The 17,956-nt window shown below is 37.0% G+C and overlaps 2 protein-coding genes across 2 annotated transcripts; both read left to right on the forward strand.

The window, feature by feature from the left end:
• The first annotated feature begins 3,174 nt into the window (after positions 1-3,174).
• LOC141647238 (germin-like protein) lies at positions 3,175-4,243 on the forward strand. The gene is made up of 2 exons (XM_074455351.1): positions 3,175-3,392; positions 3,551-4,243. Exons 1-2 carry the CDS (start codon positions 3,269-3,271, stop codon positions 4,102-4,104), a joined length of 678 nt encoding a protein of 225 aa, XP_074311452.1. The 5' UTR covers positions 3,175-3,268; the 3' UTR covers positions 4,105-4,243.
• A 5,527-nt stretch (positions 4,244-9,770) lies between these two features.
• On the forward strand, positions 9,771-17,212 carry LOC141648688 (putative germin-like protein 2-1). Its single transcript, XM_074457410.1, has 3 exons — positions 9,771-9,973; positions 12,007-12,116; positions 16,674-17,212. Exons 1-3 carry the CDS (start codon positions 9,771-9,773, stop codon positions 17,210-17,212), a joined length of 852 nt encoding a protein of 283 aa, XP_074313511.1.
• Positions 17,213-17,956: the final 744 nt, after the last annotated feature.

Genomic DNA, 17,956 nt, shown 5'->3' on the forward strand with positions numbered 1-17,956 from the left:
GTACTCTGGCAGGGCTACACACTTTAGTGTGTAGTCAGTTGTGTGGAGATTGATTATGGAGTTTGGAGGATTGTTCTGTTGTTGAGCTGTTTGTGTACTTGTTTCCTTGTGGTTTTGTGTTGTGTAATTAGTACTGACCCCGTTTAAATGTTTTAAAAATTGTGGTGATCCATTCGGGGGTGGTGAGCAGTTATTGAGCAGGTATGATGTGACGCATATGGGATAGCTGGGATGATTCATCACGTGGCTGTTAGAAGAGTCTTCCGCTGTGTCAGACGATGTCTTATAGTTGTGACAGTTTTGGCTAGTAGACATTTTTGAATATTTTGTATTTTAGTTTTAACAGTTTTGGTTTGGATATGTGATCACTTAAACCGTATTTACTTTTAAAGTATGTTTCTTTATTATCTTATGATTATCATTGCCTCGGGTAACCGAGATGGTGACATTTCCATACCTTAAGTGGTCCTGGTAAGGCACTTGGAGTATGGGGGTGTCACATGCATTAAATCAAATCGAAACAATTATGCAATGTTATATATTATGGAATCTAACTTGAATTATTTATAACCTACTTATATTATATTTTTGTATGTTAAATAATTAACATCTATATACATCTAATAAACTATAAAGTTTAATAAAATTGCATAGATTTTAAATTTAATATATAATTTTATGATGATAATAATTAATAACATAAGTGAACATGTTTATACTAATTAATTATTTTATTTTAAGGAAATTGACCATCTTCTAGTCTTCTATAAATATTTAGGAAAATTACCAAGCATCTTCTTTCTTTCAGTTTCCTTGAAATTGACCATCTTAGTTAATTATTTTATTTTAAGGAAATTGACCATATTTTAGTCTCTTACAAATGTTTAGGAAAATTACCAAACTTCTATATAATTTAATTTTAACCCAAACTATATAATATTTGCATTGAGATCCCTTAATCGGGTCCATCACACGGTGCTAGTGATTTAAAACTATATAGTATAATTAACTTGTATAACTTTCTTTAATTACATGGAAGTTCCTTGGTTTCTGGATTTAATATATAGTATTGATTGCATAATTTTTTCGATTTGATTTAATGCATAATCCTCTTAAAATTGCATGACTAAGTAGTAAAAGTAATTTCGTCAGTAAAGAAAAGAATTGTAGTAACATTGGATATAGTTATATGATAGTAATCACTCATTTGAATAGTAAAAGTAACAATATTATCAGCGAAATTAGTGAGAGTGGTAGAAACAACAACGGGAGTAGTGAAATAATCCATATTAATGCGGCAATAGTGAAAGTAACAATAATTACGGCGGAAGTGGTGAAATTATCAATATTAATGCGGCAGTAGTGAAAGTAACAATAATTACGGCGGGAGTAGTGAAAGTAAAAATAATTACGGGCAAGTAGTGAAATGTTATTACTATTGTTTCTTTAATAAGAGTAAAATATTAATAGCAGGAGTAGTGAATTGTCTCAAAATTTATTTCCGTAATGGATATGTCATATAGAAAATATGTTAATGATTAATTTATGGGTTATACAAATTTAAGTAATTTTATTTAATGAAAAAATAATAATAATGGTAAGTAGAGGTAGCCCGGGCGAAGCCGGGCACCAATACTAGTTTATATTATTGTCTTAACCCTCAAGAGTTGGTATCATTCTCTCCAAATATGATATAATTTTCTATATTAGACATAGCATGTAACATTATAACTAAGTTAATTACCTTGTTGCAATGCACGGGTGTCAAACTAGTTTTCATTATTGTTGGGTGTTTGATGACGAGGTCAATTGATTTACTTATAATAGGTAGTGACTAGTGATTCCTGGATGAACAAAATGTTAATTACCATTAATTAATTACGTTAATTTGTCCAAACACATGACTTGACTATTTCATCTACAATTCTAGAAAAGTGAGGAAAAATATATGATACGATGTCATACTATTATGACTAGGCAATTATAAAAATTCCGGAAAGACGGTCTCTCAATAGCGTTATTGAGAGACCTCTCACATGATAAGGTGAGGGATCCACTCAATTTTTTTTTTTTTTATTATGTCTCCCACTAAATTAGTGGGAGACGGTATGAGACCTACTGGCAATCACTAGAGGTATCTTAGAAAGGGATTAACGTAGAGTTAGAGCATATGCCATTATCCGAATATAGGTTTAGTACCTCTTTTTCTTAATTTTATCCGTTTATTGTAACTTAGGCTAGTGATGTAGCTAAAGTAGTTACAGCGTGAGATCAATTTTAATGTAATTATTATTATGCTTTTTTTATTTATAAGGCAGAGTCTAAAAACAATTTTTTTATGATTGACAAATTTAACAATAAAAAATGTCAATATATACTCTGTAATATAATGTTATGGGGTCTCAAGAGTCAAGATCGACCTCACTAGCAGTCGGTAGTCACGATCGACCACACTAGGAGGTAAATATATATTACGAAACACGTATGTGTCAACTTTTGTTAAACGTTAAACGTAGAGAGTAATTTTTACCAATAATAATGCATATTAAAAATGAAGAATATATTTAATTATAAGTTGCATTCCATTAATACTTATAATTAAAATGGTACTCCATTATTAAACTAAAGTATTAGTCACCTAACATTTACCAAAAAAATTCATCAATCACGAAATTTTGTGTAAGACTGTTTTACATAAGAATTTGAGTAAAAGAGGTTTTTAAACATTTTTTAAATCTTTTATTATCCATTTTAAATAATATACTAAGTACGGAGTATATGATTATGAGTATTTAGGTGGTAAATCTGTATGACACAGTGTTTTTATAGAACAAGGTCTTACAAACTACTCCCTATTCGAATCATTTGTTTAAAATATATGCGAGTTATATTTTAAACAAATGTGTAGAATTGATTGAAATGGAGGATTTATAAAACTGGTTATTCATTTGATTGTTGGTTATAGTTCGCAAGTTGTTCTAGACATTCATGGTAATATCTAAATATCTAATACATGGTCCACCATTATGAAAAAATTGTATTAGTAGTTCTTAGTCATTACCTACTAATTAAAGACGTATTTAGTCATACAACCATCAGAATTAGCGACTTTAATCACATAATACTTCTTCAAATTCTACGACCAATTCAACCCTTAAACATTAACGTATCTAATCCTTAGCCTATAAAAGGCCCATTTTGTTGTGTTAAACAATCATCAAAAACCACAATTAAACCCATAATCACCTCACTAATCAAAGATATTACCATGGCACTTTCCAAGATCTTTGCACACTTAACCCTTTTGCTCATAAGCTTATCCTTGGTTTATGCCACTGATCCGACCCAGCTTCAAGATTTTTGTGTCGCCACAAACGATACCAATAACGGAAGTAAGTACTTAATTTCGAGTTATATATATAGGTCCATGTTTATCAATAAGTCGATAATGTTAGAATATTAAATCGATCATTAGACTTCAACCATCGAGTTAAGCTTTTGGTTGAGATGTAATAATTACTAACGTATGTACTCTGTATTATTATTGCAGTATTTGTGAATGGACTCTTTTGCAAGAACCCAATGGAGGCGACACCCGAAGATTTTCTGTTCAAAGGGCTAGACGTTCCGGCCCCATTAAGCAGTCTTGGATCGGGTGTGAAACTAGTGAGCGCAATGAACTTACTCGGACTCAACACTCTCGGCATATCAGTTGCTAGGCTAGACTTCGCGCCATATGGACTAATCTCACCCCACACCCACCCTCGCGCCACTGAGGTGTTCACCGTCTTGGATGGAACCATATATGTTGGTTTCGTCACCTCAAACCAGGCCAGTGGCGGTAATAAGTTGTTCACAAAGGTGCTTAACAAGGGAGACGTGTTTGTGTTCCCACAAGGTTTAATTCACTTTCAACTCAACATTGGTAAGACAGCAGCAGTTGCATTTTCGGGGTTGAGCAGCCAGAATCCCGGTGTGATTACTGTTTCCAACGCGGTCTTTGGTGCTGAGCCTCCCATCAACGTTGATGTTTTATCCAAGGCTTTTCAGCTTGATGCTAATGTCATCAAAATGTTGCAATCCAAGTTCTCCACAGGAAATTAATCTTTGGAATTAACTATATAATTCCCTATTATTAGATGCATAACTATTTTTTTTGTGTTTTACTCGTTGTAATAATTGTATTCTTCATATTATCGTTGGAAGAGTATCTTGTGATAATACAATACTTGTTTTTTTGTTATGTCTAGTAAAATACTTACTTCGTTTTTTACTTTTCTTCCCATTTAACTTTTTGGTCAAGATTTCACTGATTTGATCTTAACTATCTTAAAAATCGTTCTGGATTGTCATTATCGCACAACCGCCGCAACTCTAGTGTAGACAACGGTGCGTTTGAGAAGAACTATAAGAACATTATTGCAAAAAACAAGAATTGTTTTTCAAAAGAATGAATTGATTGGGTTCTATATATGAAAAGATAGCATGAAAAAGTGAGAAACGAGTTAATATGAAAAGAAATTAGGAATTAATCATCAAATTATATATGAAAGCTTTTTTTAGCACTTAGATATTACTTCGTAATTCAAGGATAAATAAATGTTGGAAGTGAAATGTATTTATAAATTGCGGAGATTATTAAACGTTGTATGTAATAATCTTGCTTCCTATTGTTGAAAAACAATTCAGTTCTATATTACGTTTTCTTTATTGTATGAAACGAATTAAACGACCCAGATTTTAAAATAAATTATACTTGTATATACATCCTTTAGTGTAACTCAAACTCGGAAATAACTATACCATAGATACACAGAGTACTTCAAAAGCATACTTATAAGTTACTCCCCTGTCCCGGTCATTTGTTGTCATTTTCCATATTTGGGTGTCTCAGTGAATTGTTGTCCTTTCTATTTTAAGAATAAACTTGATGAGCAATTTGATCATTCACACATAATTTGTTCCACTTGTTATTTAGTAATTGACCATTTTCTATTTTCTTTGTCTTTGCGCTAAAATTAAAGGACAATAAATGACAGGGATGGATTAAGTATAAGTAATTAACACCCATGTGAAAAGTCTTCAAAATTAAATGTCATAATCAATTAGCCACATCTAGCTAATTATTCTCAAACTTCTAAATTTATTTATTAGAGATGTACAAACTTTGAATGAAACTAAGGGTACAACTTTGAGACCTATCCATTGTGTTGTACAGTTAGTCTTGCTGAAGACGGGTCGGGGCAAGTGACGGGTAATGTCACTCACAAAACGGATAGGGGGGACAAGGTGGGGGCAACCCCATGTGCTTCCCTCTCTCCTCTATTTGGGTTATTTGTGAGAGGAAATGGTATCCGTCACTCGAAAGTGACGGATACGTGTCGTCTTCAATGAGATTTTGTGTTGTGCAATCATGATGAACTTATATCCAATGCATGCAATATACTGTAGCTGATTTTTGAAAAGTTATTACAACTTTAATTAGATAAGTTTTTCAACCATCTTCAGTAACAGATGGTCTCTTAAGACGACAATTTCCATATTACAATTATAAACATCACTCACTTGAATAGAATGGGACAAGTTTTTTTGTTATTCCTAAAGAATTAGCCTTTGTCGATCTCATCTATGTTAAGGATAATACGTAAATATCTTGTAATTATTTATCGTATCTTTAGTTATTTTATATAGATTGTATTTTCCATATTCTGTAAGATAGTTAGCTTGTCTATCAAGGATTAGGGTTGTGTGCTCTCTTGTATAAATACAATGCTTAATGTTAATAATAATCATCCAATTATAATCAATTCTCTACATGGTATCAAGCCTTACATCCTAGGCTGTTATCTTTCTTCTACAACCCTAATCTCCGTTTTTTTTTTCTCTCATGGCTAATTCTGGTGTTTCAATCCCAAACCCCCATGAGCCCACCTCTCCCTTCATTCTCATAAACTTTGCCTCCTGCACTCAACTCACCTCCAAAACTTACCGTGCCTGGAAAACGCAGGTTGCTGATCTCCTCTATGGCTTCGATCTCCTCAAGTTTGTCGATGGTTCCCACCCTGCCCCTGCTGCTACTGTCACCACCGACTCCAAAACAAATCCCAACCCCAAATTTGCCACCTGGAAGCGCCAAGATAGTCTCCTCAAAGGAGCCCTGCTTGGTACCCTCCACTCGGATGTCTCCCCACTTGTTCTGAAAGCCACCACCTCTCGCGAGGTGTGGACTATCCTAGAGACTACCTATGCCAATCCCTCTCGTGGTCACTTGCTCCAAATCAAAAATCGTTTCGACAATATTACCAAATCTGACCGCTCAATCGCCACCTATATGCATGACATAACTGCTTGTGTCAATGAGCTTGCCCTTCTTGGCAAAACAATGGATATTGAAGATGTTGTGGACAAGGTCCTCCGTGGCCTTGACTACAAAACCTATCAACCGGTGATTGAGGCGGTTCGTGCTCGTGACACACCCATTACTCTTGAAGCCCTCCATGAAAAGCTCCTCAATCACGAGCTCAACCTTGCCCATATCCCTGCCTCTGCCCCCTCCTCCTCTCCTCTACCCTTTACCTCCTACCGTCCTAATTCCAACCGCCCTGTCTCCACCAAAACTGCAGGTCTGCTTCCCACACCCTCTCCCTCAACTACCTTTCGCGGCACTTGCCAGTGGTGTCGCTACACAGGTCACTACCTCTCTAACTGTGTCGACTTTAAGACCAAATTCCCCAATGTTGTGTTCCCTCAACCTCCTCCTCGCTCTAAACAGCAGCGCCGTCAAGCCCACACGGCTATGGCTGCCTCCTCTGCCAACCCGTCATCCTATTTATTGGATAGCGGCGCTACTCATCACATAACTAATGACCTCAATACTCTCTCGCTGCACGCCCCATATGACGGTACTGATGAACTCATTATTGGGGACGGTTCATCCTTACCCATCTCTCATATAGGCTCTTTTTCTATCACTATTTCTCCTTCACTTACCTTACACTTTAATAATGTGTTATATGTTCCTTCAATCTCTCGCAAAATAATTTCTATCTCACAACTTTGCAAAGATAATGATCTCTTACTTGAATTTTCCTCTTCCTCTTTTTCATTAAAGGTTCCCTCGCAGACAGCTCCGCTCCTCCAAGGTCCTCTTAGCTCTGGCGTATATGAATGGACGCCTTCTATCCCTCAAGCTCATGTCGGTCTTGCTTCCACACCCGTGCCGTGGCATCATCGTCTTGGGCATCCATCTCACAATATATTTTCTAATATTTGTCGTCAAAATTTAATTACTAGTACTTCCTTTAATCGTCCCTGCAATTCTTGTGAGATCAATAAAAGTCATAAGTTACCATTTAATTTCAATTCTCTTACGTCTTCCGCTCCTCTTGATTTAATTTACTCCGATGTATGGACCTCTCCCGTATCCTCAATCGATGGTTTCAAATATTATGTCATATTCATTGATCATTTCACTCATTATATATGGTTGTATCCGCTTAAACAAAAATCCGACACCGCACCTACGTTTAATCGCTTTCGGGCTCTTGTGGAAAAATATTTCAATCTCCCCATATTACGTCTTTACTCCGATAATGGTGGGGAATATATCAAATTAACTCCCTCTCTTCTCAATGATGGCATTTCCCATCTCACTTCGCCACCGCACACTCCCGAGCATAATGGTTTTGCGGAACGAAGACACCGTCATATAGTTGAAACGGGTCTCGCATTACTTCATCATGCTCGCCTTCCTTCTTCACTCTGGTCCTTCGCGTTTGTTACGGCTGCCTACCTCATAAATCGCCTTCCCACCCCCACTCTCAACAATGACTCTCCATTCTTCCGTCTCTTCAAACATTTACCCAATTATGCCAAATTGCGCTCCTTTGGTTGCCTCTGTTATCCATGGCTACGGCCTTATGCTTCTCACAAACTCTCTCCCCGCTCCGCACCATGTATCTTCATTGGCTATTCTTCCTCTCAATCTGCCTATCACTGTTTTGAACCCGTCTCAAAGAAAATTTACACTTCTCGACATGTCAAATTCTTTGAGCACGAGTTCCCTTCTTACCCTCCTTCCTCCTCGTCTCAGCCGTTGCCCACTGTACAGCAGTGGTGCACCCTATCCTTGCCCATCCTCACACCCACCTCCTCCCCTTCTCCTGCTGACCCCACGGACCCCCCATCCCCTGCTTCCCCTGCCACCCCTGCCTCGCCAAATCAGAATGCCTCCCCTGCCACACCTGCTGCCTCCCCTGCCACACCTGCTGCCCAACCTTCTCCTCCTTCCCATTCTCCCCCACCTCCCCCTCCTCCCCCTCCTCCTCCGCGTACCACTACTACCCGTCTCATGAACAACATCAGAAAGCCTAATCCTAAATATGCCAAACTCCTAACCCTTACCCAAACTCCCTCTCTTCCCACTACCACCAAACAAGCCCTCCTTGACTCCCGGTGGCGCGCAGCTATGCAGGACGAGTATGATGCACTCATTCGAAACCAAACATGGTCTCTTGTCCCACGTTCTTCCTCTCAAAATGTTGTGGGGTGCAAATGGGTTTATTGTGTCAAATACCGTCCAGACAATACCATCGACAAATTTAAGGCTCGACTCGTAGCTAAGGGATTTCATCAACGTGCAGGTATTGATTTTTCAGAAACTTTTAGTCCCGTTGTCAAACCTACTACGATTCGTGTGTTACTCTCTCTTGCAGTTACTAAAGGTTGGCATCTCCGTCAATTGGATGTCAACAATGCCTTCCTTCAAGGCACTCTTACAGAAACCGTGTTCATGGAGCAACCTCCTGGCTTCATTGATCAAACGTGCCCGTCCCATGTCTGCCAACTTTCCAAAGCCATATACGGCCTGAAACAGGCACCTCGGGCGTGGTACACTGAATTAAAATCTTACTTACTGTCCTATGGTTTCAAAGGGTCTCTTGCTGATCCCTCACTATTCATACTCCATCACTCGTCCTCCCCCATTTACTTACTTATCTATGTTGATGATATTGTTGTTCTTGGTCCGTGTTTATCTTCTCTTAATACCTTTATTTCTCACATTGCTTCTCGGTTTTCTCTCAAAGATTTGGGTCCGTTGTCTTATTTTCTTGGTGTTGAAGTCCGTCCCATGGCCTCTGGTTTATTTTTATCTCAAAGGAAATACATTTATGATTTGCTTGATCGTCATAAAATGTTAGATGCTAAACCGCTGCCTACTCCTCTTGCTTCTGATTGCTTCTTGCGTAAAGATGCTGGTGACTTCATTCCCAATGTCACGGATTATCGAGCTATTGTTGGTAGCTTGCAATATTTGTCACTAACCCGTCCGGATATTTCCTTTGCTGTCAACAAGTTAGCACAATTTATGCAGGCTCCACGGCTTCCCCATTGGTCTGCCTTGAAGCGTCTTTTATGCTACTTGAAAGGCTCTATTTCTCACGGCATTATGCTTCATCGCTCGAGTCCTCCGCTTCTTCATGCATTTTGTGATGCTGATCTTGCGGGTGATAAGGCGGATTATGTATCCACTACTGGTTTTGTCATTTACCTTGGTCGTAATCCCGTTTCTTGGTCTTCTAAGAAGCAACGTGCCCTTGCTCGTTCATCTACGGGAGGCCGAGTTCCGGGCCATAGCCGATACTACCTCGGAACTTATATGGGTTCAATCTCTTCTTTATGAACTACATGTGACCTCTGTTACTCCTCCGGTGATATATTGTGATAACTTAAGTGCAACCAATTATCGCCAATCCGTTTTTCACTCCCGTATGAAGCACGTTGCTTTGGCTTTTCATTTTGTTCGCGAACGGGTTCAACAAGGGACTCTTCGGGTACAACATGTTTCGGGGGACGATCAACTCGCTGACGCTTTAACGAAACCCCTTGCTCGTGCTCGTTTTTCTTCACTGGTTTCCAAGATTGGCCATGTCCAAGGACAGTCCATCTTGCGGGAGCGTGTTAAGGATAATACGTAAATATCTTGTAATTATTTATCGTATCTTTAGTTATTTTATATAGATTGTATTTTCCATATTCTGTAAGATAGTTAGCTTGTCTATCAAGGATTAGGGTTGTGTGCTCTCTTGTATAAATACAATGCTTAATGTTAATAATAATCATCCAATTATAATCAATTCTCTACAATCTACAGTACTTGAACAATTTTAAGTTTACGAATTTGTGCATACTAAAGGGAGATTAATACTTCTTCACCACTCAACTTACATAATAAGTATGCTATATGTGTATTCCATAATTCTATTGTTATTTATTTTTGACCAAATTTGATTTGAACTATTACAGAGTATAAGTTAGTATGTCTCATTAAATCGATTATTTGAAGTAAATAAACTATTACTTTCTTCGTCTCATTCACTTATGAGGATATTCTAACTAAAGATAAACAAATGATTAAATAAAAAAAATAATTCAATAGATCACGAGCAAGAACAACGTAGTTGGTCAATAACCATACTCATATCCGACCACCAACGATTGTACAAATAGGCTATGTTTGGTAAAACTAGGTGAAAAAGTGGCTGAAATCTGAAAAGGTAACTGAAAACCGAAAAGCTAACTGAAACCTGAAAATTTAGCTAAAAATTAGAAACTACTCCTCTGTCCTGGTCAATTGTTGTCCTTTCTATTTTAAGAATGAACTTGATGAACAATTTGATCATTCACACTCAATTTGGTTCACTTGTCATTTACTAATTGGCCCCCTCCTCTTTTCTTGGTTTTTGTGCCAAAATCAAAGGACAACAAATGACCGGGACGGAGGGAGTAGCTAATAAGCTAACTGATTTTATAAAAAAAATGTTTGCCAAACTAGCTGAAAAGATAGCTGATTATTGGTGAAATTAGATAAAAGGATATAGTAATTATTTAATACAATATTATAGGTTACATGGGTACAAAGGGAAGATAATATAGATCAGATACCTCATTAGTCATTTCTCAAATATTACCGTACGTATCATTTCTTTTCAGATAGCTTATTTGGTTAAATAAGCTACTTGTCAAATAGCTACAAAAAATAAGTTATTTGAAACTTTGGTCAAATAAGCTACTCGGTCAAATAAATTAGAGGTGATAATCATTGACACGACATTAAGAGACGAAGTTAACGAGTTAGGTTAAGACATTGTGACCCATTTAAGTAACTGGGTTGACACCGATACAACACGATACTTAAATGGTTCGGGTTAGGGTTGAGCTCTTTTGACACGAACCCGACACGAATAACACAATTATTTAAAAGTGTCATAATATATTTGGTTTGAATCATGATCCAATCAAACAACATAAAAATAAGCATTTTCGTTCATCATTTTTGGTATAATAGGGCTATAAAGCTTAATTTATTTTATTAGTTTATTGGTTTAAACGACGGGTTAAGTGGGTTAAAAATTACTTGTTAAAAGATAAATGAGATAAACAGATCGGGTTGAGTTATATAAAAATTAAATGGATTGAGTTACGGTTGAGACAAATGACCCGTTTATGTCATTGGGCCGGGTTAGGGTTGAAATATTGGTAAGAATGATAACCCGTTTAAAGCTGAGACGAATACGAATGTGACAAGACACGATTTATTTGCTAGGTCTACAATAAATATCTTATCAAATCGAGTCGTAAAAATATAACATAAACGATGAAAATCAATGATCCAAGACCATAAAAGATAATCAAACAATTAAAATGAAATAGTCAACGATAATGTAAGATTAATGGACTTTGTCCACCATAATCCAACATTGTAACAAGACTAGTTATTCTAACACGGTAATCTTTTCTCATTATTTTACATTACTTTTGATTTACAATAGCGTTATCGTAGAACTTTAACGACCAGTTCAACTCCCCTACAGTTTCCATCTAATGCTATAAAAAGAGATGTTTTTCAATATTACTCCATCAAATTAACGTCTAAAATCTTCACTTTCTACAAGAAAAACTAAGAAATATGTATAGTCCAATACGTCAATAATGGCATTTCTAAAGCTTTTACTTTCAACAATTGCTTGCATGGCTATACTTGTCTTTGGCATACGCCACCGATCCGTCCCAGCTACAAGACTTCTGTGTCGCAACAAGTGATCCTACAAAAGCAGGTGAATATCTTATACTCCTTTTGTCTTAATCATTTGTTACTTTTTTTTTGTTTATTGTGAGGGATTCTTTAATCATTTATAAACTAGTATTGGTGCCCGGCTTCGCCCGGGCTACCTCTACTTACCACTAAATTTTTTTTTCATTAAATAAAATTAGTTAAAGTTACACAACCCATAAATTTATCATTAATATATTTTTCTATGACATATCCTAAAATTACGGTGAAATAAATTTTGAGACAAATTCACTACTCCCGCTATTAATATTTTTACTCTTATTAATGAAACAATAGTAATAACATTTCACTTGCCCGTAATCATTGTTACTTTCACTACTCTCGCTGTAATTATTGTTATTGTCACTACTGCCACATTAATATTGGTAATTTCACTACTCCCACCGTAATTATTTTTATTTTCACTACTGCCGCATTAATATTAATTATTTCACTACTCTCGTTGTTGTTTCTACCGCTTTCACTAATCTCGTTGATAATATTATGACTTTTACTATTCAAATGAGTGATTACCATCATATAACTATATCCAATGTTACTACAATTTTTTTTTACTGACGAAATTATTTTTACTATTTAGGCATGCATGCAATTTTAAGAGGATTATATATTTATATAAATATATTATATATTATGGAATCTAACTTGAATTATTTATAACCGACCTATATTATATTTTTATATGTTAAATAATTAACATCTCTATACATCTAATAAACTGTAAAGTTTAATAAAATTGCATATATTTTAAATTTAATATATAATTTTATGATGATAATAATTAATACCATAAGTGCGCATGTTTATACTAATTAACTATTTTATTTTAAGGAAATTTACCATCTTCTAGTTTTCTATAAATATTTAGGAAAATTACCAAGCTTCTATATAATTTAATTTTAACCCAAACTATATAATATTTGCATTGAGATCCCTTAATCGGGTCCATCACACGGTGCTAGTGATTTAAAACTATATAGTATAATTAATTTGTATAACTTTCTTTAATTACATTGAAGTCCCTTGGTTTCTGGAATTAATATATAGTATTGATTGATAGATAATAAAGACAGAGGGAACAGTGTAATCCACAATATTCCAATATTGTCACTTTAAATTTACTAGTTTACTTCACTTGTTATTACAAATTCACAGGTCTTGAGTGGTATAATCCACTTTTCCTATGGTTAAACGTTGAATAAATAAGAGTAAACCTGAAACTTTGTATTAGTGTCAACACTGAAAAAAAAGTCGCGAATCGCATGTTGCTACGAGTACATAATTTAAATTTGATTTACTGCATCAAGCACAATGTTCTAGTTCCGGGATTACAGATGTTCAGTCAGCAACCTCTTTTCAACAAGTTCGTGCTGCACAACTTCAACTTATACAGACTCAACATTCTTATTGGCTTCAACGCGCAAAATTGAAGCACGAGGTTCTTGATGGCCTCCCCTCACGGTTCTTGTATTCCCGTGTCAAACAACGGTCTTCTCATCAGCGTATTCTTGCTTTACGTTCTAGCTCTGGTGAATGGTTGTTTAGTTCAGATCAGATTTCGTTGGAGATTACATCTTTCTTTCAGGATCTCCTGTGTGCAACACCTCCTCATGACTCTGGCTCACCTCGGGGGTTTGTTGACCCTTTGCTGGAGTCGCTAGATCTTCCGATGCTCAGCTCTGAGGACTGCCTGCTGTTATCTGCTCCTTTTTCGGAATCTGATATTATACATGCACTCAATGGTATGGATGGGTCCAAATCCCCTGGGCCGGACGGGATTACTCCCAAATTTTTCTAGATGTTTTGGCCCCAGATAGGACAGTTGGTTACTTTGGCTCTTCTTCGTTTCCTTAACTCGGGTGTTATGTTGAAAGAATGGAATCATACGCATATTGTTCTTATCCCTAAGGTTGAGAAGCCAGAGTTGATTTCTCAGTATCGTCCTATTAGTCTCTGCAATGTTATTTATCGCCTTGCCTCCAAGTGTCTTGCTAATCGCCTCAAGCTTGTTATTTCATCGATTGTTTCGGATTCTCAGCAAGCGTTTGTTCCTTCTCGGCTTATGTCTGACGGCTGTCTTATTACTCACGAGATCATGCACTATCTTAATAAGACAAAGAAAGGATCGGTTTCTTATGCAGCTTTGAAACTTGATATGCATAAGGCTTTCGATCGTGTTTCTTGGACTTTTCTTGTCGCGGTTATGAAGAAATTCAGGTTCCCGATTTTCTGGCAAAATATTATTTGGGAATGCATATCGACTGTCACTTATAATATCATTATCAACGTCGAGCCCTCTGCTATGTTTAGACCTTCTTGTGGTCTTAGGCAAGGTGATCCTCTTTCACCTTATTTGTTTATCATGTGCATGGAGGTCTTATCTTGCCAGTTGCGAACAGCGGAAAAGACTGGCACCTTAAATGGCCTTAAGATTTCTCGGTATGCTCCTCCTATCACGCATCTCTTTTATGCTGATGATGCCTTCATTTGCTGTAAAGCAAATCCATCTTCTTTTGAGACTCTCAGGGATTTGTTTCGGTGCTTTGAACTTGCATCGGGACAGATGATAAATTTGGATAAGTCTTTTATTAAATTCAGTCCTAATGCTCCGACTGATTTCAAGTCCCACATGGCATCCATTCTGAAGATGCGATCCTCTGACTGCTTTGGGAATTATTTGGGCGTCCCAGTAGATCTTCCTTCTAAGAGATCTTCAGCGTTTCATCCTTTACTGGATAAGATGACTTCCCGGATTATTGGTTGGTCCTCTCTTCACCTCAGCCAGCCTTGTAAGCTGATTATTATCAACTCTATTATTTTGGGCTCTCTAAGGTTTCTGATGACTGCTATTCCTTTCCCGCTTGGGATTTGTAAGAAGCTTGACTCTTTGATTGCGGCTTTCTGGTGGCGTAAAGACATACGTCATAAATCTATTCACTGGCTCTCTCGAGATTCTCTGCAGCTTCCACTTGATAGTGGAGGCCTGGGTTTGAAATCTGTCTCTTTGCTAAGTCAGGCTTCCCTTATGAAAAATTTCTGGCGTATACATCATCATCCATCTGGTTTATTATCAAAGTTTATGACTCCCAAATACAGGAAGGATCTACCTATTCCAGCTTCAAGATCTAAAGTCTCTCGTCCTTCGTTTTTTTGGTCTGGTTTATGTCGTGCGGCGAATGCTTTTTCTCCTGGTTTTTCATGGAAGCTTGGTAACGGCGCCACTGTTGACCTGCTTGCTAGCCCATGGGTGAATGGCCACACCCCCTCTGTGAGGTTTTTTCCGGCCGCAGAAACACCATCTCTTGGTGATTTGCTTCATGATTCAGGCGACTGGAATCCTTTCTCTGTTTACCGTTGGTTTCAATCTCCGTGTGCCAAGGCTATTCTTGCTATGGAACCCCCTCATATTGATATAGATGATTTCCTATACTGGAAATACACGGAGGATGGAGTTTATACTGTCCGCTCTGGATATGATTTCCTGTTGTCACAGATGTCCTTCTCCTGCTCTCCCACGTTCTACTCTGCCTTTCCTTGGAAAATTCTTTGGGGTTTTCGCTGTTCTCCAAAGTTCCCTCTCCTGGTTTGGCGTATTGTACATAATATCCTTCCCTCTTTAGAAAATCTTTCTGTTAGAGGCATCCAGGTTAGTACTTGCTGTGTTTTATGCCACTCACATTCGGAGTCGTTAGATCATCTTTTTCGCTCTTGTTCTGTTTCTAGACATGTTTGGCTATCTTCGGTTCTTGGCATTAATTCTGTGGCCAATCCTGCTGTTTCTTTGCAACGATGGATTGCTGATTTTATTACCTATTTTCACAGGGTCACGGAATCTTCAGATCAGTGCCTACTTCGTTTCCTTTGTATTATTAAGGCCATTTGGATGACTCGCAACTCGGTAGTCTTTGAAAACTCCAACGTCAATCCGGTTCAGATTTTACACCTATCTGACTACCTTATTGCATCTCATTCTCAGATGCCCGTTCTTTGTTCCTCCTTTTATGCGGCAGCTTCTAAACTGTCTTTACCAATCTTGAACGTTGCTCTTCCTGCCTCTGCGATGACTTACTTTATTCCTGTTTGCAGGTCACCTCAGAGGGATCACTACATCATCTCTTCTTCGGATACGAGCTCTGATATTCCTGTTGTCCAACAAGTCCGTGCATCTACGGTTTTTGCAGCATCAACAAAAGCCCTTCTTCTCACAATGTATAGAGCACACTTAGCTTCGCAACCTTCCGCTGTTTTCAAGGTTACATCAACAAAATTATCTGCTGTTCTGGCCTCCAAAAAGCCAGTACCAATCGAATTGCGCCACTCTTTGAGCACAATTCGTAGTTTCCTTCGTCTGTATGTTCACTGGTCAGTTAGCTTGGCAACTGGCTGATACTGTATGCACTTTTTAAGTTAATATATGAAGTTCATTATTGTCAAAAAAAAAAAAAAAAAAAAAAAATTTGATTAACTTCGTGTTATTTTGAACGTACATGATACGACATGATTTGCAAAAACTAATAATAATCCGGTTATCTCTTTACAGTGTTTGTAAATGGGCTCTTATGCAAGAACCGAAACGAAGCAACTCCAGATGATTTTTACTTCAAAGGGTTAGACGTTCCGGCCAACACTAACAACAGGCTTGGATCCGGCGTGACTCTAGTAAACCCAACGAACCTAGCAGGACTCAACACCCTTGGCATATCCGTTGCTAGGCTCGACTTTGCACCATACGGGCTCATATCACCCCACACTCATCCTCGCGCCACTGAGGTTTTCACCGTTATGGAGGGTACTATCTACGTGGGTTTCATCACCTCAAATCAGGCCAATGGCGGCAACAAGTTATTCACTAAGGTGCTTAACAAAGGTGACGTGTTTGTTTTTCCACAAGGCCTTATTCATTTCCAGCTGAACATTGGCAAAACCCCTGCAGTTGCCTTCTCAGGATTGAGTAGCCAAAACCCGGGTGTAGTCACTATTCCTAACGCGGTCTTTGGTTCCGACCCACTTATTTCCGTTGATGTTCTTTCCAAGGCGTTCCAGCTTGATGTTGGCCTTGTTAAGTACCTTCAGTCCTAGTTCTCCACCGGATCCTAATTTCGCTCCGACAATTGATGATTCCTATATTTTCGTTCATGCTAGAATAACTCTTTCATATTGTAATGCCATTGATTGTATTGTTTCATTAAAATAAAGTTTCCGTCAACATCAATTAATAAAATTAATTACGAATTCACTATTTCAATTCAGGAAGTTTTGTCTTCTATAACTAATTTAAACAATTCAAAATCAAAGTCAACATCAATAAGACCCAATTCAAGAAACACGAATTTTAATTCCAATGAATAGAAATAAAAATAATTACAATTAATCTGCTATTACAAATTTAAAACAAAATTAGGGCAAATTAAACCCAGACAATTAGGGCTTTAACAAATTAGGGCACAATTAAACCCAAACAATGATATTTGATCAGTCACAATTTTTTTTATAAAACGTTAATCATGCATAATCAATTATCACTTATTAGTTTTAATTAAAATTATATGTATTTTATTTTAAAAAATTGAAGTTAAATCTAAGAAAATTAAATTTGAGAAAAATTAATTTATTTTTACTTATAAGTAAATATATTAAAGGTCCTATATGAATTCTATTATTTTTCTTCAATTTTATTAATAAAATTTTAAAACAGGTCACGCGAAGCGCGGGATACTACCTAGTATTTTGTAATATGGAGTAATTTTTTATTAAATGACTGGTTTGAATTAGTCTTTGTTTTTCCCTTATTTAATTGTGCTTCCTTTAACGTAATTGCTAAAT

Source organism: Silene latifolia, chromosome 3 (genome assembly GCF_048544455.1).
Source record: "Silene latifolia isolate original U9 population chromosome 3, ASM4854445v1, whole genome shotgun sequence".
Taxonomy (NCBI): Eukaryota; Viridiplantae; Streptophyta; class Magnoliopsida; order Caryophyllales; family Caryophyllaceae; genus Silene; species Silene latifolia.

Excerpts from the sequence above, each read along its gene's own strand:
- LOC141647238 (XM_074455351.1), top strand. The coding sequence starts at position 3,269 with ATGGCACTTTCCAAGATCTTTGCACACTTAACCCTTTTGCTCATAAGC. Across the intron at positions 3,393-3,550 it reads AAACGATACCAATAACGGAA|TATTTGTGAATGGACTCTTT; the intron begins GTAAGTACTTAA and ends TTATTATTGCAG.
- LOC141648688 (XM_074457410.1), top strand. The coding sequence starts at position 9,771 with ATGAAGCACGTTGCTTTGGCTTTTCATTTTGTTCGCGAACGGGTTCAA. Across the intron at positions 9,974-12,006 it reads GAGCGTGTTAAGGATAATAC|CTTTTACTTTCAACAATTGC; the intron begins GTAAATATCTTG and ends GCATTTCTAAAG. Across the intron at positions 12,117-16,673 it reads AAGTGATCCTACAAAAGCAG|TGTTTGTAAATGGGCTCTTA; the intron begins GTGAATATCTTA and ends ATCTCTTTACAG.